Source organism: Lampris incognitus, chromosome 3 (genome assembly GCF_029633865.1).
Source record: "Lampris incognitus isolate fLamInc1 chromosome 3, fLamInc1.hap2, whole genome shotgun sequence".
Taxonomy (NCBI): Eukaryota; Metazoa; Chordata; class Actinopteri; order Lampriformes; family Lampridae; genus Lampris; species Lampris incognitus.
This window is the reverse complement of record NC_079213.1, coordinates 62689879-62713020: the sequence shown is the minus strand read 5'-3', so window position 1 is coordinate 62713020 and position 23142 is coordinate 62689879. Positions and strand designations below refer to the sequence as shown.

Genomic DNA, 23142 nt, shown 5'->3' with positions numbered 1-23142 from the left:
ACTTGTTCAGGAAAGTAACCATCTGGACTGAATTTGAACTCCCTTGTTTAAATGGCTGCCGTGATATGGACATATGTATTTATTGCGATTGTGTAAATGCAAAAGAAAAATGTTTCTCCCCATGAACTGCGATTCACCCCAACGGAATATCTTATCTTTGCCTCTCTCGCTCTCTCTCTCTCTGTCTCTCGCTCTCTCTCTCTCTCTCTCTCTCTCTCTCTCTCTCTCTCTCTCTCTCTCTCTCTCTCTCTCTCTCTCTCGGGCACTGAGCCAGGAGATTCGTTCATGAATAAACGGAGAGCTTGAAAGTAGGAATGAAAGAAAGAACCAAAAAAGAGTGAGAGATTAGAGACACAGAGAGAGAGAGTGAGAGAGAGAGAGAGCGAGCGATAGTGTGTACTTGATTATATATCTCCATCAGCGTGTGCATAGTTTAGCGTCTGTGTGCGTAAGCGTGTCTGTGCCTGTCGGTGTTTCCGTCCTCCCATGAGAAAATGCGACTGAATGGGGAAGATAGATGAGTGTTGAAAGACACGGCAGTGAAAGACAGAGAGCTTTGTCTGGTAAAGGTACAGAGAGAGAGAGAGAGAGAGAGAGAGAGAGAGAGAGAGAGAGAGAGAGAGAGAGAGAGAGAGAGAGAGAGAGACAGAGAGAGAGAGAGAGAGAGAGAGAGAGAGAGAGAGAGAGAGAGAGAGAGAGAGAGAGAGCAAAGGAGAGAGAGAGAACGCAAAGGAGAGAGAGAGAGAGCAAAGGAAAGAGAGAGAGGAGCAAAGAGGAGTGACAGAGAGAGAGAGAGAGAGAGAGAGAGAGAGAGAGAGAGAGAGAGAGAGAGAGAGAGAGAGAGAGAGAGAGAGAGAGAGAGAGAGCAAAGGAGAGAGAGAAACAGTGGCAGAGACAGAGAGAGTGCAAAGAGGAGCGACAGAGAGAGAGTGCAAAGAGGAGCGACCCAGAGAGAGCGAGAAAGAGAGAGAGCAAAGGGGAGAGAGACACAGACAGAGAGAGAGAGAGACAGGACAGGAGAGGTGAGGTGGAGTGGGTTGGTGATGGTTGGACGGGGGGTGGGGGGGCTGGAGTCATGCACAATAGCGGGTCTGTGTCTTTATTAGAAGGGAGCAATGGAAGTTCAGCCCAGCCTTCGCTGGCTGGGAGACTGTTATTATCTGTTTGACATCAGTCTGACGTCAAACTTTCTCTCTTTTTGCCTCCTTCCTTTCTCCCTCTTCCTGCCCCCCCTCTACCCCCAACCCCAATTCTCTGCCTCATCCTAGAGGGAGCACCCAGCAGGGTAAGTAACTGTGTGTGCGCATGTGCATGTGCGTGTGTGTGTGTGCGTGCGCGTGTGTGCATGCATATGCGTGTGTGTGTGTGTGTGCATGCGTGTGTGTGTGTGTGCATGCGTATGTGTGTGTGTCTGTGTGTGTGTGTGTGTGTGTGTGTGTGTGTGTGTGTGTGTGTGTGTGTGTGTGCATGACAATGATAAACTGAGGTAAACAGAGCAGTGCTATAAAGTGGTCTGCTAAAAAAAGAAAGGGGGGAAAAAAGGGCCTTGTATTTCTGGGGAGCAGCCAGAAGTAGCACAACTCAACTGCAGCGCGATCCAACGACAACATGATAGCGGCTCACCGCTGTTGCCCTTGAGGTTCCTGGGCTGTGCGACGTCACGCCAACATCTGAGCCCTGGCCGTTTCGCCGTGACCCCCGAGCCGCTCGCCACAAGAGCAGACAAACATACAAGCCGGCGTGCTTTCCAGATGATAACGTCATGCTTTAGTGATCCCTTGGAGCGAGTTCTCTCTTCATTCGCTCGTCTGTCAGGAGGTCAGAGCGCGGTGTTTGCCAGAGCTCCTGTCTTGCTCAAGGACACTTAATCGGGGGGGGGGGGCTTAAAAAGATAACTACACAATCACTACCAACATGAGCGATATTCAAGCACTGCAGGATAGATGAATATATACAAACTCAGTTGACGGGAGAAACTTGACCAGGATAGTCATCATGGATGGATGGATGGATGGATGGATGGATGGATGGATGGATGGATGGATGGATGGATGGATGGATAGATGGATAGATAGCTAGATGGATGGATGGATGGATAGATAAGACAGATAGATAGATAGATAGATAGATAGATAGATAGATAGATAGATAGATAGATAGATAGATAGATAGATAGATAGATAGATAGATAGATAGATAGATAGATAGATAGATAGATAGATAGATAGACAGAATGGATAGACAGAATAAACTGATACATGTATCATTGTCCTGAAGGAAATTCAGTGAAACAATGTGGCAAATGGAAGTTAAAACAGCACATGTGAGTACTGCAGAGTACTCAAACAAAACACCAAGAAACAGAAAAACACAGATGCAACCCACCTGATTCAATTCCCCATCATCCACATGAACCACTGCACAGCTCGGCCTCGGTGAGCAACACGGGTACTCCAATCATGACGCCCCTCGCCCACTACCGACTACACCACAAGAGGTTGTCAAAGTTATTTTATGGACAGACCGCAGATCCCTTCGGGAAAATGTGTTGCTGTGAAGAATCCAGTGTCTGTAGTGATGAGTTGATGCTGAGTTGGACAGGTGCCATTGCTCGTGACTGGCTGTGAACCACTAGTTAATAGGGAATACCGCCTCGAGATGGCCACAGTGAAGAAGAGTACATCTTTCCTGTACACGAGTGTGTCATATTTAGACACACCTCTTCCTTGACGTATTTAGACTTCCGCTTCCAGTGTGGGAAGATGGCGGAGCGAATTCATGTTTGCAGTGGCCTCACCCAAGTACCGGTGTGGGAAGATGGCGGCACGAACTTAGGTTTGCGGCGGCCTCACTCAGTACCATCTATGCAGTCTGCGTCTAAATTTGTGTTTTCGTTTGATGGCTGGGAAAGCTGGCGCTGGGTCGGTTGGGAGAGCTTGGTCTGCTGCGTCCTGTGGGCCCAGGGACCACGGCCCTGCCTGGAGCTGTGCCCGAAGAGGAAACACCGAGGGCGGTCTGACAGGATGCGGAAGCGGGGCAGGGTAAGCTAACTGCTAGCCCATGAAGACCAACAGTTCCGATAGCACCAAGGGCGGTCTGGCGGCGGCCTCGCCTAGCGTTGACTCTATTTTTGGTGTCATCGTGTGGAGTGCGGGAAGGTGTGCCGAAGGTATCTGGCTGGGAGAGCTGGCGTTGGCTCGACCGGGGGAGCCTGGTCTGCTGCATCTGGTGGGCCCAGGGACCACGGCCCTGCGTGGAGCTGCGCCCGAGGAGCAATGGTGCAAACCCAAATGGTGGAAGGGCGGGACGCTGAAGCGGGGCAGGCTAAGCTAACTGCTACTGGCAGTTTCGATAGCCATCCCTGTGTTGGCTCTCTTGCACAGTGATTTTTTTTTCATATGTTGGATATATGTGTTAGTTGGATATATGTTTTGGTTGGATATATGTGTTAGTTGGCTATATGTTTTAGTTTTATATATGTGTTAGTTGGATATATGTGTTAGTTGGATATATGTGTTGGTTGGATATATGTGTTAGTTTGGATATATGTGTTGGTTGGATATATGTGTTAGTTTGGATATATGTGTTGGTTGGATATATGTGTTGGTTGGATATATGTGTTAGTTGGATATATGTGTTAGTTGGATATATGTGTTGGTTGGATATATGTGTTAGTTGGATATATGTGTTAGTTGGATATATGTGTTGGTTGGATATATGTGTTGGTTGGATATATGTGTTAATTGGATATATGTGTTGGTTGGATATATGTGTTAGTTGGATATATGTGTTGGTTGCATATATGTGTTGGTTGGATATATGTGTTAGTTGGATATATGTGTTGGTTGGATATATGTGTTGGTTGGATATATGTGTTGGTTGGATATATAGTATGTGTTGGTTGGATATGTGTGTTAGTTGGATATATATGTGTTGGTTGGATATATGTGTTGGTTGGATATATGTGTTAGTTTGGATATATGTGTTGGTTGGATATATGTGTTGGTTGGATATATGTGTTAGTTGGATATATGTGTTAGTTGGATATATGTGTTGGTTGGATATATGTGTTAGTTGGATATATGTGTTAGTTGGATATATGTGTTGGTTGGATATATGTGTTGGTTGGATATATGTGTTAGTTGGATATATGTGTTGGTTGGATATATGTGTTAGTTGGATATATGTGTTGGTTGGATATATGTGTTGGTTGGATATACGTGTTAGTTGGATATATGTGTTGGTTGGATATATGTGTTGGTTGGATATATGTGTTGGTTGGATATATAGTATGTGTTGGTTGGATATGTGTGTTAGTTGGATATATATGTGTTGGTTGGATATATGTGTTAGTTGGATATATGTGTTAGTTGGATATATGTGTTGGTTGGATATATGTGTTTTTGTCTTTGTGTTGCACTGCTGTGGGCTGGGGGAAACGATATTTCGTTTCAAGTGTTCGTGATTGCTTTACTGTGAAGTTGGGAGGCGGTGTTATGGTTACCGGTGCGAGCCCGATATCGGGGCTGTTCCCAGTGACGGGTGATGGCGCACAACGTGCCTTGGAGCAGGGAGCGTTTAAATGTTCGTCCCCCTTTCCGGTCTGCACTCACATCGCCGGGCTGTGCAGAGGACTCCCCCGCTGACGTCCCGCAGCATCGAGGCCATGCAGATGACCTGATTTGAATGCCTTGGAAGTCTTCAGCTGGTGCTTTTCCCTCTTTCCTGTGGGAGCGGCGTTAGCATTCCCTGCCTGTACTGGCTGCTGCAGACAGCTGGTCTTCATCAGCGTAACTGTTGATAACGGAGAGAGAGAGAGAGAGAGAGAGAGAATGTGTGTGTGAGAGAACATCAAACGGACCGGGGGGAAAAAAAGACAAAGGAGGAGAAAAAATAGGGAGGTATGGTTGTAAAAAAAAAAAAAAAAAGCGAAAAGAAAGCTTGTGAGTCTGCCTCGTTTTTTTATTGCAAAATGAAAGTGATTTAAGACTGCCATAGCCTTTACCTCCTCCTCCTCTCCCTCTCTCTCTCCTCTGTGAAGCTCTTTGCGTAATTTAATTACAACACACAATTGCTGATTGTTGAACGCCAGGCAAATATTTCTGTCACGAGTTCAAGTTTGCGCCAAACTTCCTTGAGCTTTATGGGGTGGGAGAGGGAGCGGGGCCGGCGGGGCACAGATGCCTATCAGTCGCCGCTCGTCAGACGGGGGGCCCCCGTGCGCCGCTGGAAGATACGGGAATCTCTCGGACGACGTGGGGGACAGAAGACGAGAGGAAGTAGGGAGGAAAATGGCGGAGGGAGGGGAAGAAGAGAGAAGAAAGAAGAGAGGGAGAAGTTTGTCGGGCTGCACTGAGGTTCATTGTGCGGCTCCCTCCCGTCCTGCGCCCTGCGTCCAGCGCCGCTTCCTGTGTGCGTCCCGTGGGCGTGTGAAACCATGCTGCGCTTGTCCTCTGCACAGGGGGGGAGGGGGGGTTTCGGGAGGGAGGAGAAGTGGCCCCTCGCCAAAACCACTGGCCCCTGCCCCCGGCCAGGCACAACACAGCACTTTGATGGGACCTCAGCCCCAGGCCACAGGGAGGGAGGGAGGGAGGGAGGGGGGGGGGGAGGAGGGGGGTATTGTAAATATGCCTGCACAGCTTTATTGGCCCATAATGAAAGTCATATTTTACACAATCGCCGGGGTGTCGCGGGGAGAGCACTAATTAGGTTTAATGGATTTTCTGGTGTGTGGTGACCCGAGTATGTGTTTCGTGTCTTTGGTGTGATGGTGCAGGATTGTGCGCGTGTATGTGTGTGTGTGTGTGACATGCACTTCAAGTCTTGAGCCAAGCTTACACCTCGTGTAAATGCAATGTGTGTATTTCAGTAGTTGTGTGTAACAGAATGTCAGTTCGTTGGTGTGTGTCTGTTTCTTTGTGTACGTGCTATTTGTGTGTGTGTGAATTCATTTGCTCGAATATATATTTCATTCACTCAAACGTGTCGCCCCCCCTCCCCCACACAGAGCAAGTCGGTGTCATCAACAGACAGCCAGCCCCCCGAGGAGCGCCAGGGCCCGTCGGGAGGATACTCCTCCTCGCAGGGCCTCACCGACGCCAAAAGGAGGCGCTGTGACGACAAGGAGTCCCTCCCACCCCACTCTTATGTACGTATGTCTGTGTAGGTGCACGTGCAGTTGTGTGATATCACCCTTGGCATTATGGGTCAGGAGGTGGCCGAGGGCTACCGGCCAGTCAGAGCCATGTCTGGCTGGGACATTCCCAGTGGGAATACACAGAGAGCCGGGAGGGATGTGATGCCAGAGGGGAGGGGGCCGTAGCAGATAGCCGTGTGTGTGTGTGTGTTTGCAGTGTGGAGGACTGACCGACAAGCGGAGTATGTCTGTGTGAGAGGAGCGCCAGTTAAATCAGTTTGGCTCCAAACAACAACATTCCGAATATTCCCTTCCATTAGTTTACAGCCAGAACAAGCACGGATTCCTGTCTGTCCAGTCTTATTACACAACTAATTCCTCTCTCTCTCTCTGTCTCTCTCTCTGTCTCTCTCTCTCTGTCTCTCTGCCTCTTTGTCTCTCTCTCTGTCTCTCTTTTCCCACTTGTTTCTTATCCCTGAAGCTCGCTCTCCCTTTTCTCCCTACTGCGCTTTCTTTGCCCTAGTCTCTCTTCCTCTATCGCTCCCTCATTTTTTCCTCTTAATCTCCATTTACCTGCTTCCCCTTTTCTTTCTCTCCTATTCTCCCTCTTTGTTTCTTCCTATTCCTTTGTCTCTTTTCTTTTTCTTTCCTTTTTGTTGCTCTTTTGTTCACTTGTAAAGTCCTTCTCTCTATCTCTTGCCTTGTCGCTTTTCTCCAGCGACCCTTTACCATTGCTCCCTCTTTCCCCACTCTCTCTTGCTCTCACTCTCCCCTTTCTCACTCTCTCTCGTTCTCTCTCCCTCTCACTCACCATCTCGCTCCGTCTCGCTCTTTCTCTCTCTCTGTGTCCCTCTCTCTCCTTCTTTCTCCCTCTCTCTTGCTCTCTTTCTCCCCCCCCCCCCCCCCCGTGTGTGTGTGTGTGTCCCTGTATCTCTGTGTTCTCGGTCCAGAATAGACTGTAGACGTGGCTCTGTTTTCACTTGGTATAATTAGGGGCTGATGTCACTCTACCCTGATGTCAATAGGAATATCAGACCATGATCACATCAAAGCACTGTTGCCATGGTGACTAAGTGCCATCTCTGTCACCCCTGTTCCCAGCAGCACGGAGAGTGTGAGGTGGGGGGGGGGGCACAGAAAGTCAGCGAGAAAGAGACAGACAGACAGACAGACGAGAGCAGTGATATTATGGCCTGGTAAAGACAGAAAGTCAGCTGTGGGTGACTAAGGTGTGTGTGTGTGATGTGTGTGTGTGTGTGTGTGTGTGTGTGTGTGTGTGTGTGTGTGATGTGTGAGAGAGCACGTGTATCTGTAGCCTGCTGACAAAGTGCACAAAGAGCAGGCTGTGATATTGATATATTGATCTGTGTGTGTGTGTGTGTGTGTGTGTGTGTGTGTGTGTGTGTGTGTGTGTGTGTGTGTGTGTGTGTGTCTGTGTCTGTGTGTGTGTGTGTGTCTGTGTTTGCTTGTCTCTGCAGCTTTCTTTTTATTGGCAATCTCTGTGTGTACATATGTGTCCAGGTGGGAAATATAGGAAAGAAGTCCCTTAACAAATGAGAAACCATGTGTTTTTTTTTTTCTTTGACCTCATATCATCTTTGTCTCTCAGGACAGTGATGGAGACAAGAGTGAAGACAACCTGGTGGTGGACGTCTCCAATGAGGTGAGTGATACATTTCTTGGTTGGAATTTGTCTTTATTACGGTCATGTCTTCTTTGTAAAGTCATACATTTCATAAAAACTATCTCTCATCCTGGGTGTCCGGGTGGCATGGCGGTCTATTCCGTTGCCTACCAACACGAGGATCGGCGGTTCGAATCCCCGTGTTACCGCCGCCTTGGTCGGGCGTCCCTACAGACACAATTGGCTGTGTCTACGGGTGGGAAGCCGGATGTGGGTATGTGTCCTGGTCGCTGCACTAGCGCCTCCTCTGGTCGGTCGGGGCGCCTGTTCGGGGGGAGGGGGAACTGGGGGGGAATAGCGTGATCCTCCCACGCGCTACGTCCCCCTGGTGAAACTCCTCACTGTCAGGTGAAAAGAAGCAGCTGGCGACTCCACATGTATCGGAGGCAGCATGTGGTAGTCTGCAGCCCTCCCCAGGTCAGCAGAGGGGGTGGAGCAGCGACCGGGGCGGCTTGGAAGAGTGGGGTAATTGGCCGGATACGATTGGGGATTAAAAGGGGGAAACATTACAAAAAAAAAACCCAACTTATCTCTCATGCTGAACAATTCCTCCATCAACTTCATGGACACATTCATATTAGCTGACTTGGCTTCATGCGGAGTCCTACGTTCCACCATAGAACGCCTCCCAGCCCTCTCTAGCGGTCTCATCTTCATCACAGAAGTTTTGCCAGGGAGAAATATGACTGGTTGCTCTATATGATCAAACATAGATCAAAAATGTGTCGGATGCTCTTGGAATACGAAGTTATACACTCTTGAAGTTATACACTTCCATTTCCGTCATAGAAAATGTCTTCGCTCCCTCGGCAACCTCCAATTTCTGGTGTGAAAAAAAAACCCTCACATCTGAGCCCTTCACAATATTCCACGTTTACTATCATTCATATTAGCCCATCTTCATTACAGGAAATATATGCTACTTCATGCTAACCCACTCATTACCATGGGGCCACGTGGTTACACGGTACTGGAGTTGTACATTGAGGTTACAGACTTTTAGTCTTGACTTTTGAGTCTTTATGTACGAGAGGCTTTTTGCTCTGTCCATGTTAGGAAACATACCATTTTCCTGTGCAAATAACTGTTGATGATCTACCCGTCTCTGTCTCCTCCCTAACTTTGTCTGTCACTGTGTTTACTACAATGGAATGTACTGTGTCTATTCAGTCTTATCTGGCGAGCTTGGATACCCTGTATTCATGTATGTGTACAAGCATACGAGTGTATGTAACTGAATATAAAAAAAAATCTCCCTCTCACCCTGTTTCGGGTGGTGTGTGTCTTCCTCAAGCTCGGGTCCTCTACCAGAGGCCTGGGAGGTTGAGGGTTCTGCACAGTATCTTAACTGCTCCTATGACCTTACTCTTCTGGACAGAGATCTCAGATGTTGTTGCTGGAATCGACCCCAGTTTGGGGGTCACAGCCCCTAGTGCTCCTATTACCACTGGGACTACTGTGGATTTCACCTTCCACATCCAATCCAGTTCTTCCTTCAGCCCTTGGTATTCCTGTAGCTTCTCATGTTCTTTCTTCCTGATGTTGCCATTGCTCAGGATTGCTACATTGATGACTACTGCTGTCTTCTGTTCCTTGTCGACCACCACAATGTCTGGTTGGTTAGCCAGTGGTAGACCCCTGCCTCAACCGATCAAGTGCTGAGTGCCTGTTCTTGTGCTGCTATAATCAGAGCCTCTGTGCTGTCCTTCCGTCTAACCTTTTCTTCTTTCTTTTTTTTGCCCCCCCCCTTTTTTTCCCCCAGCCACAACTTCTATCTGTCGATGGTACATCCCATGGGTGGAGCTTAGTCTTCCATGATACCTCCTCTTCTTCTTCCTCTCCACTCTGTCTTCTGCTGCCTGAGGTACTCACTCAGCAGTTCAACATGAGGGGCGTTCTTTCTGATGTACTTGTCGATGTTCTTTGTTTCATGCTCTGACACTCACTAACCCTCAGCCCCCATCTTTCGCTTATCATACAGTCTCAGGCTGCTGGAACCCTCCGTGCATTATGGGGAGTTTCCATGTCCTGATATCTATAGCTTTTACCTCCTCCTTTGGCCAGCTTATTATTCCAGCTGGGTATCTGATGACTGGTAGGGCATATGTGTTGATGGCTTGAATTCTTCCCATTGGGCTGGCTCCTCAGGACCTGCCTCACTCTCTGGAGGTATTTGGCTGTAGCTGACCTCCTTGCTGCCTCCTCGTGGTTTCCATTTGCCTGTAGAATGCCCAGGTACTTGTAAATGTCCTGTATGTCTGTTATCCTGCCATCTGGTCATTCAACCCCTTCAGTGCTCACCACCTTTCCTCTTTTTGCCACCATTTGACTGCACTTGTCCAGTCCGAATGAGATCCCGATGTTGTCACTGTAGAGCTTGGTGATTTGGATCAGTGAGTCAGTGTCTCGCTCATTCCTGGCATACAGCTTGATGTCATCCATGTGTAGGAGGTGGCTGATGGTAACTCCACTTCTGAACCTGTATCCATAGCCACTCTGTGATGATCTGACTGAGGGGCTTCAGGCCTATGCAGAACAGCAAAGGGGAAAGCAAATCACCTTGGTATATGCCACATTTGATGGTTATCTGTGTGATTGTCTTTGAGTCAGCCTCTACTGTTGCATTGAGCTGCCGCATTGAGTTCTTGATTAAGGCTGTTAGTGTCCCGTTGGCTTTGTATAGTGCCAAGTATTCCAGTAGCTATGTGTGGGGCATTGAATTGTATACTTTCTTGTATTCAATCCAGGCTGTGCTCAGGTTGGTCTGTCTGGTCTTAGGAGTCTTGGGTGACAGCTCTATCAACCAGTAGCTGCTGATTTGACCCTCTGGTGTTGTTCCCAATTCCTTTCTGAGTTTCTCTCATGTATTTACTCATGTGCCCATTTAGCTTAGCTGCTATGGTGCCTGGCAGGATCTTCCATGTTGTGGAGAGGCAGGTTATTGGCTGGTAGTTTGAAGTTGTACCCTTCATGATCGGTATTTTTCTCCCCTGTGTTAGCCAGTTAGGTTGAGACCCAATTGTTAGCAGCTGGTTCATTTGTGTCACCAGGCATTTATGGAGTGCAGTAGGCGTGACTCATATCAGGGCCTGGCTGGTGCAGTCCAGCTCTTCATGTTTTGAGTCTCGTCGTTGGATGTCGGCCACTGTGATGATAACTGGTTCTTGTTCTAGGATACTGTTGTGGTCTGCTCTTAGGTATGTGAACTGGCGATCCCCATGTTGGTAGGCAACGGAACAGACTGCTACGCTACCCAGATGCCAACTTTGCATTTCTTGTTGCATAGTCAAAGGGCTGTCATTCATGTCAATAACAGCGCCCGAAAGTCCTACTGAAAAACTGAAGGATGCAGGTGAATGTATGTATGTTAGTATGCTGTTGGTGTTAATTGTGTTTCCGCATCCGTGCCCAGGGGCCCATTGTCTCGTAATCCGCCTGTGTGTGTGTGTGTGTGTGTGTGTGTGTGTGTGTGTGTGTGTGTGTGTGTGTGTGTATGTATGTGTGTATACATGTGGCTTTTTGTGGGATCACCTAGCATTGTGAAACATAAAATGTAAAACAGGCCAGTAGCTAGCCAAATAGCTAAAGTGGCTGTTCTTACTGAAGCTACCTTGTAAACATGAAGCACTCCTATGTAAGCTTATTATCTGCCCCAACTGTTTCTGCTCTTACTGAACCATGTATTGCCCTGTTCAGCCAGCACACACACACACACACACACACACACACACACACACACACACACACACCATCATCTATCTTTTTTGTTTTCGCCTCTTCCCTCTCCCCTCCTGCCTGCCCTCTCTCTTCCCTTTCCCCTCTTGCACCTCTGCTCTTTCTTCTCCTCCTTTCTCTCATTAGATAACTACTGTCTGCAGTTAATTTAATATATGCAAAGCCGTTTGTGCCCTTAGAATATTTTAGGTCTTTAAATACTTCACGCAGTCTACTGAAATATGCTTTATCTGAGCCGCTGTGTATTGTGATCCTGCACACAGACGTGGAACTGGCCTCTTGTGTGATGTGGAATCTGGTACAATGGGAAGAAATAAAATGGAACAAATGTGGGTAATAGCAGAAAAAGGGAAGGGAGGTCTCCTGTGATAATTGTGTGAGTGTGCATGTGTGTGTGTGTACATGCGTGTGTTGCGCTTGCGTGTGAGTACATGTGTGTGCGTTTGTAAATATGCATGGGTGACTGTGTACACAGTGTATTTATGTGTGCGTGGGTATATTTGTGCAAATGACTGTGTGTGTGTTGTGTGCATGTGTTTGTGTGTGGGCCCCGGAGAAAAATGTGTGCAGACTTAATGTCTGTGTTGATCACGCTGACCCGGTGAGAAGTGCTTACTCCGGCACTCGGCTGCTCCGGGGAGGCTCCGGCTGCGGCGACGGGAACAGACCGCAGCAGCAACGCTATCTCGGAGCCCACAGACTCCCGACATCACTTCTGATCTATTGTCGTGTTTTCCCTTGAACCCGTACGTCACATCTCACTCTGCTCTTCGCACAAGTTGCAATGCGTACTTTGAAATGGCGCGTTGAGTTTTCATCCTGGTGAAATAAAGAGTTCTATTTCTTTGTTAACTTACTCATTTTTTTGACAGAAATGAACTCAGTGGGGGGGGGGGGTATTGTTTGAGGAAAGATCTAGAAATGGACTGCATTTGGGCACAAACCCAGACTCATAAATATACCCTGACAGGTAGGGCTGCCTGTAGATTTCCATCCATTTCAACTGATTGTTCATCTACCAGAAACTGAAAAGACTGACAAGACTTTTAAAAGACTAAAGTCTGACACCCTCTCACGTCCAAAGACAATGGGCCTCATTCGTCAGTTGTTCGTACGTACAAATTTGTTCTTGCACACCCATGGAATTATTTTTAGCTCTCAAGATCTTCTGACAGCCAAGAAGCAAAGCCTGATGGGTATTTGTATTCCTTCCTCCTAACATCTGTTGTCTTCCTCTTGCATCAAGTAATCACCCGGGCCTGCAAAGCAGTGTGAGCCACATGGTGTCTAAATTCAGGGGTTATCCAGGTTCTACTCTGACCTGTCAGACAAACTTCAGGGCTACAAAATCCCATGGGTGTATAAGAACACAGGTGTATGTAGGAATGACCGATGAATGAGGCCCATTGTGTCATGAATCACTGAGATTTTGGTCACAGACTAAAATTTTGCAAAGACTGGGGATCTTGAAGGGTCACTATTTGCAAGACTACAACTAGATTCCTTTTGAGATTATTTCCCATCCTGCCCCCGGGTGGAAATTTACTGGAAGAAAAACTGTTGAACACCCATCCATTCATCCAATGTCCAAACCGATTCTCCTGCTGTCAGGGTCGCGGGGATGCTGGAGCCTATCCCAGCAGTCATTGGGCGGCAGGTGGGGAGACACCCTGGACAGGCCGCCAGGCCATCACAGGGTCGACACACACACACACACACATTCAAACCTAGGGACAATTTAGTACGGCGGAGTCACCTGACCTACACGTCTTTGGACTCTGAGAGGAAACCGGAGCACCTGGAGGAAACCCACGCAGACACGGGTAGAAGATGCAAACTCCGCACAGAAGACGATCCAGGATGACCCCCAAGGTTGGACTACCCCGGGACTCCAACCCAGGATCTTCTTGCTGTGAGACGATCGCGCTAACCACTGCACCACCATGCCGCCCCACAATGTTGGGAACAATGGAGCAGAACACTTTATTGTGGCACAAATGGGAGGACACGTCAAAGAGGCGCTCTTGTTCACTCCACAATTCCACCAGTTTTTCCTAATTTTCTACAGTCCAAGAGAACCGAGACTTGCGGCGCTTCCCCGGAATCCCTGCCATGTTGTGTTTACTATCTACCCGGTTTGCCGCTTCCTGTTTGGCGCCGGAAAGAGCGCACCAATTGGTTGTTGACAATGGCAATAGACAATAAGCCAAGGCTAAACTACTACTACTACTACTTTCAGCTGCTTCCATTAGGGGTGACCACAGCGGATCATCCGTTTCCATCTCTTCCTGTCCTCTGCATCTTCCTCTGTCACACCAGCCACCTGCATGTCCTCCTTCACCACAACCATAAACCTCCTCTTTGGCCTTCCTCTTGACGATAATATCAAACGTTTGATTTTGTCGGAACTTCAAGACGAGGAAAAGACTGACTTAAGACAGCTCAGACTGAGTTTTATGACCACATTACACCACATGATGGAGATCACGGGTGCGTGTCGCAACTCTAGCAATTCTATTCTGACACTGTAAAATTTGTCTGCGACAGTGAAATTGCTTGAGAAGTTGTTTTGTTATAAGCCTTATATAATTTGCACTGAGGGGACTGTAAAATGAGAGAAAGCAAAATGTTTTTTTTAGGGGGGGGGGTTCCCCCCTTTTTTTCTCCCCAATTTCCTTTGGCCAATTACCCCACTCTTCCAAGCCGTTCCGGTCGCTGCTCCACCCCCTCTGCCGATCTGGGGAGGGCTACAGACTACCACATGCCTCCTCCAATACATGTGGAGTCGCCAGCTGCTTCTTTTCACCTGACATTGAGTTTCGCCAGGGGGACGTAGCATGCCGGAGGATCACGCTATTCCCCCCAGTTCCCCCCCCCCCCGAACAGGCACCCCAACCAACCAGAGGAGGCGCTCGTGTAGCGACCAGGACACATACCCACATCTGGCTTCCCACCCGAAAACATGGCCAATTGTGTCTGTAGGGACGCCCGACCAAGCTGGAGGTAACACGGGGATTCGAGCCGGCGATCCCCCTGTTGGTAGGCAACAGAATAGACCACTATGCTACCAGGACGCCCATGATTTTATATTTTTGACCGGGTGCAAATAGAGGGCCAGCATCGCTAGCTTTAGGTTAGGTTAGGTTAGGTTAGCTTTGCTCCACATGCACTCAGGCGGCTCAGGTGTACCGTCGCATAGCTGTTAAACATTTCCCATCGTCTGGGGACGTTTTGGACTCATATTCCCATTTTCTCCGTGTCTCCTTTAGGAACCCAATTCCCCCGTCGGAAGCCCCCCACACTCCCCACGTGGAAACGGGCTTGACCGGGCCCCCACCCTGAGGAAAGAGCTCCCGGGCTCCCCGGGCCCTGGAGAGGCCCCCTCCTCCCCTAACCCCTGCAGCCCCACCCCAGGGAAGGCCAAGGACCCTGCACAGGTAAGCCGAGGTCCAGAAAGGTAATTTAACGGAAAAGTCATCAATCTGCTGTGTTACTATCAGCCTTCTCTAGTATGCTGACTGTAGTTTCTCTCTAACCAGCTTTCACTGTAATGTGTTACCTTTTTTTAGCATATCACTGCATTTGTGTTATTATCACCGTGTGTGTATTTTCTTGTCAGCATTGAAGGTGGTTTTCCAGCGTCGGCTTTTAACAATAGCAGTGTATTGCATTGAACTCTCTAGAACAATCCCACTTTGATTTTCTTATTCCATCTCACATGCTGTGCTTTATAAAGCACTTCAGATTCAAGAAGTGTGTAGTATAATTGCGTTTCTCTTCACAATACGTATCTCTGAAATGACCTTTCTAGCATCACAGAAATGCAGCGAGGCATTATGGTGTCCTTTATAAGTGCCTCAGCAATAATGCTGCTTTATGATATTATGCTTCTTCTACAGCTGCAGTCATGTAGGTCACTATGGATATGTGCATGAGCTAAATATTTTAATTATAAAAAAAAATGTAATATTTAAACAAGACGGGCGGGTTGCTTAGTGGTTAGCGCCATCGCCTCACAGCAAGAGGGTACTGTATTTGATCACAGCCCTTCTCTGAGGAGGAAACATGTTCTCCCATGTTCCTGCGGCTTTCCTCAGAGTACTCCAGTTTCCCCCCCACAGGCCAAAAAAGCCTACCCTTTAGATCATCTGGATGTTCTACATTTCCCATAGGTGTGAATTTGCCCGTCCGTCTTCCACCCAACGCCCACTGGGATAAACTCAAACCGGATACCTCCGGCTTGGTCGGGCATCCCTACAGACACAACTGGCCGTGTCTGTGGGTGGGAAGCCGGATGTAGGTGTGTCCTGGTTGCTGCAGTAGTGCCTCCTCTGGTTGGTCGGGGTGCCTGTTCAGAGGGGAGGGGGAAATGGGGGGGAATAGCGTGATCCTCCCACGCGCTACGTCCCCCTGGCGAAACTCCTCACTGTCAGGTGAAAAGAAGCGGCTGGCGACTCCACATGTATCGGAGGAGGCATGTGGTAGTCTGCAGCCCTCCCTGGATCAGCAGAGGGGGTGGAGCAGCGACCGGGACAGCTCAGTAGGGTACCCTAGAGTAGTTGACTGGATACAGTTGGGAGGGGGGGGGTGGAACTAGATTAAGTGTATATAGTGAATGAATGAAGAATCTAAACAGGTTCTCTTTGATTAAACTAGCATTTATACAAAAACTAGGTTGGATGTCGTCGTACCGGGGATAGGTGAGAGCCAACATCCCATGGGGGGGTGTTCAAGTACGCGGACCTCATCAAAGATCATCCATTTGCTATTTGTTTGTAATAAGCCAGCCCTTTTCATTGACCCACCCTCCCTGCAGATGGATAAGTCCCAGTCGCCGCTGTCGAAATCTGGTACCCCGTCCCCGTCCCGCCGTGACGCCCTTACCCCAGGAGCCCCGGGGGCCCCGGGCCCTAGCACCTCCTGCCTTCGCCTGGTTAGCAAAGCCGCATCCAGCGCAGATCCCCTGGGTGAGACACTGCAGCCAACAACACAAATCTGGGGAAAAGACAAGTAGCTAGTGTGTTAAGCCTGTGAACCTTTAATATCCCTCTCTCTCATTTTGCTCTACACACACACACACACACACACACACACGTGTATATATACATAAAACATGTGTGCCTGAGAGAGACAATAGTTTTTGTCGTACAGTTAGTACCTGTGGTTGATGTTAATTACCGCCACAGGCTGTGTGCATAGATTAGAGGATGCAGGTGGAATCTAAGGAGGCTGGTGCTTGTTTGACCTCCTTCACAACCAAATTAATGGAACAAGACCTTGCAAGATACCAGGATTTTTTTACTGACATTTATTCGACTATTTCTCCCAGGTCTGCACTGACCCTGCACCGGTTTAAATGCCAGTGCCAAGCCGGCCAAGCTGATTCAAGCAAGCGAGCCAAGTGGGCGGACCGAATGAGGCCCAGCTTGGGCTAATAGCTTCTCTGGCCAGGTGGTCACAATGGTCGTGGGTGTGACCATCAGGCAGCTTCTGCCGCTTTTACTCTTCGACCTGCTGACCCTGATATTTGCTCCGACAATTCCTGTAAAAACACACACGTATCTCGGAGTAAAATGTCAGTTTGAACCCCGCCTTCCAAAACCTGAGAGCCGCATCGACATGAGCCTGCAGTGGGCCGGATCTGTGATCGTACTTACCTCTGTCTCCCTGGCTGCCTAGCTCTGTGTAATTGGGCGGTGTTACAGCCTTGTCAAACAATGGCTGTGGAGCAGAGGAGAAATAATGTCATAACTGTATTCTTAGTCATGAAAAAGCCAGATCGATATGTGCTAGGCAGGATCAGGTTTTGCTGGGTGTCCAATAATGGACCTTAGCTCAGAGGGGTTCATGCTTTGCATCGGTAATTGTTCAGCACACACACAAAACAGCTGAGGGTTACACAAAGACACAGCTACTTTAGTCCTGCCTTCGCACTGTCAGCCAGTGGTTTGTTTGCTTATACTACCTCAAGAGAAGGTGAGCCTGTTGGAAGAGCCGAAATCCTTCCAACCCTTGCCAGGTTCTGTCCGCTAATGGGCCTCGTGACATGACTCATCCCTCGCTGACCCTCAGTGACTATGTTGGTGCCTGTGTGTTTCTTTGGTTCCCCCCCCCCCTCCCTCCATCCATCCCCTCATCCCTCTCTCTTCCGTTCCCAGCTCTCCGTAGTCCCATGTCCATGCCCCCCGGTTCCTACCCGGCTCATTTTGGGGTGGTGTCCCATGCAGGCCTGAACGGGGAGCTGGCCAGTCCCGGAGGTTTTGGGGGGGCTCTCACCCTCTCCCCCCAGATCAGCGCGGCCGCCAGCGCCTACACCCGCAGCCCCATGGTGAGTTAGCCACGCCATTCACTGTGGAGGTCAGGTCACGAACACATCTTTTAAGCTGCTTTAAAGTAGAATAAAACAGAATGAAGCAGCATAGGGTAGAACTGAATACAATAGAGTAGAACTGAGCAGAAAAGATTTAATTTACACACTGAGTTCACTGCATGTAGGATTGGATTTAATGAGCGGATGGACCGTTTGTCCCGCTGTTCTCCTTTAATGAAATCTTACAGGAGACAAACTGCATACAAAAGTGTGTGTTGAGGGTTTTCCCATGTCGTTTTCACCAGGTGGCGTATGAATCCCGGTCTCACCTCAGGGCCCCGGGGCTGTCCTCCTCTCTGCCAGGCTCCTCCGGTGGAAAGCCGTGAGTTCCTAAATCGGACAAATAAATAAATAAATGTCTTTTTTAATGTCTATAATATAGATAATCCCCACAATATGCAATATTTTGTCAACCGTGGAATGTGGTCACCAACTACCCTTTAAAAAGTGTTGTTTTTGTTGGTTTGGGTTTTTTTACGTCAGTCGCTTCGCCACTTTGAGTTGAAAATCGACCGTTTTCAAATGGTTGATTTTTCATTTAAAAAAAAACTATTAGTATTAAAGCCAAATAGCTTGCATTCACAGATCTTAATAGGTTTCTATTTGTTCCCCGGGGAACTGACAACAGTCCGCAGCTCATTTTCTTTGGTTGATACACCACAGCCCTCTGGGTAATTACAGTGGCTTGCAAAAGTATTCATACCCCTTGAACTTTTCCACATTTTGTCACGTTTCGACCACAAACATACATATATTCTATTGGAATTTTATGTGAAAGACCAACACAAAGTGGCACACAATTGTGAAGTACAAAGAAAATTATACATGATTTAAAAAAAATTTTACAAATAAAAAACTGAAAAGTGCGGTGTGCAAAAGTATTCAGCCCCCCTAAGTCAATACTTTGTGGAACCGCCTTTTGCTGCAATTACAGCTGCAAGTCTTTTGGGGTATGTCTCTACCAGCTTTGCACATCTAGAGACTGAAATTTTTGCCCATTCTTCTTTGCAAAACAGCTCAAGCTCAGTCAGATTAGATGGAGAGCATTTGTGAACGGCAGTTTTCAGATCTTGCCACAGATTCTCAATTGGATTTAGGTCTGGACTTTGACTGGGCCATTCTAACACTTGAATATGTTTTGTTTTAAACCATTCCATTGTAGCCCTGGCTTTATGTTTAGGGTCGTTGTCCTGCTGGAAGGTGAACCTCCGCCCCAGTCTCAAGTCTTTTGCAGACTCCAACAGGTTTTCTTCCAAGATTGCCCTGTATTTGGCTCCATCCATCTTCTTCCCATCAACTCTGACCATCTTCCCTGTCCCTGCTGAAGAGAAGCACCCCCAGAGCATGATGCTGCCACCACCATGTTTGACAGTGGGGATGGTGTGTTTAGAGTGATGTGCAGTGTTAGTTTTCCGCCACACATAGCGTTTTGCATTTAGGCCAAAAAGTTCAATCTTGGTCTCATCTGACCAGAGCACCTTCTTCCACGTTTGCTGTGTCCCCCACATGGCTTGTGGCAAACTGCAAACGGGACTTCTTATGGTTTTCTTTTAACAATGGCTTTCTTCTTGCCACTCTTCCATAAAGGCCAGATTTGTGCAGTGCATGACCAATAGTTGTCCTGTGGACAGATTCCCCCACCTGAGCTGTGGATCTCTGCAGTTCGTCCAGTCACCATGGGCCTCTTGGCTGCATCTCTGATCAGTGCTCTCCTTGTTCGGCCTATAAGTTTAGGTGGACGGCTGTGTCTTGGTAGGTTTGCAGTTGTGCCATACTCTTTCCATTTCCGGATGATGGATTGAACAGTGCTCCGCGAGATGTTCAAAGCTTGGGAAATCTTTTTATAGCCTAACCCTGCTTTAAACTTCTCCACAACGTTATCCCTGACCTGTCTGGTGTGTTCCTTGGACTTCATGATGCTGTTTGCTCCCCAATATTCTCTTAACAAACCTCTGAGGCCGCCACAGAACAGCTGTATTTGTACTGAGATTAGATTACACACAGGTTGACTCTATTTAGTCATTAGGTCAACATTCGATCATTCAGCAATCATCAGGCAACTTCTGAAGGCAATTGGTTGCACTCAGAGGAAAGGGGGCTGAATACTTTTACACACCGCACTTTTCAGTTTTTTATTTGTAAAAAAATTTTGAAATCATGTATAATTTTCTTTGTGCTTCACAATTGTGTGCCACTTTGTGTTGGTCTTTCACATAAAATTCCAATAAAATGTATTTATGTTTGTGGTCGAAACGTGACAAAATGTGGAAAAGTTCAAGGAGTATGAATACTTTTGCAAGCCACTGTACATGGTTCCCTTTAACTTGCTAGCGTTGCTGCCAGTCTGCCTGTATGGCTGTAAACATGCTCGTATCCCACTTGGTTTACATATGGCGTGTGGCGGCTACTTGACTCCCAAGCATTTCACAGCGGGGGCAAATAGTTTCATATAGTTTCAGCATGAGTGACCCCGACCTCTGAGGTTTTGCCATAGGGCTAGACGCCCATGTCCAGTGAATTACTCCCTCTTCCGGTTTCCCAGTCCAGCAGCAGTGGAGACACGCGTGTGAACTGATGTATCGGACCTCAGTCCAGGGTAACCCAGGGTGGTCAGCTTTGCTACAGTGGCTGTCTAAAAATGGTGTGTAGCGAATTCCCTCTATCTTCCCTCCATCGGGAAGGTATTGCCTTCCCGATGGAGATGGATGGGGGTAGTAATGTAGCGAATTCAGCGGGCAGCTGGGAATCGAACCTGGGTTGCCCGCATCATGGGCCACTGCGCTAACCAGTCGACTAAAGGGTCCGACCCTTTAGCCAAGGGCTAGCGAGTCTAGTCATCCGTGGTCGTTACAGGTGGCTGGGGTAGAAATTAATGAGCAGAGGAACGGTGTGTACTCAGTCTTTCCTCTCGCCCCACCTGTCCGGGTCCGTCTATGCGTGGGTGTTTTCAGTGCTTATACACTTTTGCATCTCAGGCGACAGGCACGGCTACCCAGAGCTCTTGCTTATGTCCCCCTGTTGCGGTGTTGGCGGCGGTGGTGTAGTTATAGTTGTTTTCGTTGTTGTGGAGCAGCAATTCTCTCTCGGTGCTAATTTAAAATCATAAAGCAACCTTGGCGCCCGACCGCTATAGTATTGATCAGCCATTAGAAACGGCGTATCGGCTCTGCCCTGTAATACAATCTGCTATTATGTATTCTTGCTTACGGCTATTGTGAGCCAAGTAATTGCCAGATTTTGGACAAATATTACAAGAGTACCGAGGTCACTATACTGTTGTCAGTCTTCACAATTTGGATACGAATGTGTGTGTGTGTGTACACATTTGCACTAAATTGGAACTGTGTTTTTGTGGTTTCCACCAACTCTTCAGCAACTTTGACTCATTCATCTGTTCATTTATTTATTCATTTTCTCCCTCCCTTGCCCAGATTTCTTCCCACATAATTGTGTGTTTACCTACAGCTCCCATTCCCTCATCCACTCCAGTAATTCTTTCTCTCTCTCTCTCTCTCTCTCTCTCCTCCTGCTCTCTGGTCCTCTCTGCAGTGCCTACTCGTTCCACGTGAGTGCGGACGGCCAGATGCAGCCGGTGCCCTTCCCCCCGGACGCCCTGCTGGGCCCGGGCATCCCACGTCACGCCCGGCAGATCCACACACTGAACCACGGGGAGGTGGTGTGCGCCGTCACCATCAGCACGTCCACACGCCACGTCTACACCGGAGGCAAGGGCTGCGTCAAGGTGTGGGACATCAGCCAACCTGGCAGCAAGAGCCCCATGGCCCAGCTGGACTGTCTGGTGAGACACTGGGAACACTGGGCAGGCAGGGACACACCGGGTCATGTTTAACGGTACTGTGAGATGGGATGTGATATACCAGTACACGTGTACTGGGGAACGTGAAAGTTGTAGAGCTACATCACCGTTACACAGACAAATTCCTGCTTTTTTTTTGTTGCCCCAATTGTACTTGGCCAATTACCCTATTTTCCAAATCGTCCCGGTCGCTGCTCCACCCCCTCTGCTGATCCGGGGAGGGCTGCAGACTACCACATGCCTCCTCCCATACATGTGGAGTCGCCAGCCGCTTCTTCTCACCTGACAGTGAGAATGGGAGGATCTATCCCCCCCCTAACACTATCCCCCCCCCAGTTACCCCTCCCCCCGAACAGACCGTCCAGAGGAGGTGCTAGTGCAGCGATCAGGACACACATCCACATCCGGTTTCCCACCTGCAGACACGGCCAGTTGTGTCTATAGGGACACCTGACTAAGCCGGAGGTAACACAGAGATTCGAACCGGCGATCCCCGTGTTGGTAGGCAGCAGAATAGACCGCCACACCACCCAGACACTAAATTCCTGCATATTTATCATACATGAAGAAGGGTGATTCTCATTCTGATAGCGACGTGTACACCTTTCACACAGACAAGCATGACTTTACTCATCAGTCATGCAAACGCAATATGATCAGAGGTTACTTGGCCTCCAAGGTTTTTGTGTTACGTAAAACAATGCAAGTTGTTGGTCTAGCTCTGCACCAATGTCACACAAACAAAACTGTATATTTGAATTATATGGGGAATGGTGATTCTATTTCTCTCTCTCACACACACACACACACACACACGTACATATAAGCAATCACTCTTAAACACCATATGCACAGGCGTCTGGATAGTGCGGCGGTCTGTTCCGCTGCCTACCAACACGGGGATCGCTGGATCGAATCCCCGTGTTACCTTCAGCTTGGTTGGGCGTCCCTACAGACACGACACAATTGGCCGTGTCTGCGGGTGGGAAGCCGGATGTGGGTATGTGTCCTGGTCGCTGCACTAGCACCTCCTCTGTCAGTCAGGGCGCCTGTTTGGCAGGGAGGGGGGAACTGGGGGGAATAGCATGATCCTCCTATGCGCTACATCTCCCTGGTGAAACTCCTCACTGTCAGGTGAAGAGAAGTGGCATGTGGTAGTCTGTAGCCCTCCCCGGCTTGGTAGAGGGGGTGGAGCAGCAACCGGGACAGCTCGGAAGATAGGGGTAATTGGCCGGATACAATTGGGGGAAAAAAGAGGGTTTGAAGAAAGAAAAGAAACAATAGAGTCTCACACAAACGTATTCACGAGCTGTTTGGTAATGAAACGATCCAGCGGCTCACAGAGGCACTAATAGTATTGCTATCTGCCCCATAATCTCGAAGGGACTGAAATCTAAAAT

The 23142-nt window shown here is 48.4% G+C and overlaps 1 protein-coding gene across 1 annotated transcript in view; it reads left to right on the top strand.

Annotated features, from left to right (window-relative positions):
- Window positions 1–23142, top strand: part of tle2b (TLE family member 2, transcriptional corepressor b) — a 124916-nt gene that overhangs the window by 87252 nt on the left and 14522 nt on the right. Inside the window, 9 exon segments of the mRNA XM_056277774.1 lie at window positions 1269–1285; window positions 6008–6148; window positions 7746–7799; window positions 14825–14992; window positions 16372–16522; window positions 17496–17501; window positions 17714–17883; window positions 18171–18247; window positions 21475–21724. Of these exon segments, the coding sequence (XP_056133749.1) occupies window positions 1269–1285; window positions 6008–6148; window positions 7746–7799; window positions 14825–14992; window positions 16372–16522; window positions 17496–17501; window positions 17714–17883; window positions 18171–18247; window positions 21475–21724 (1034 nt within the window).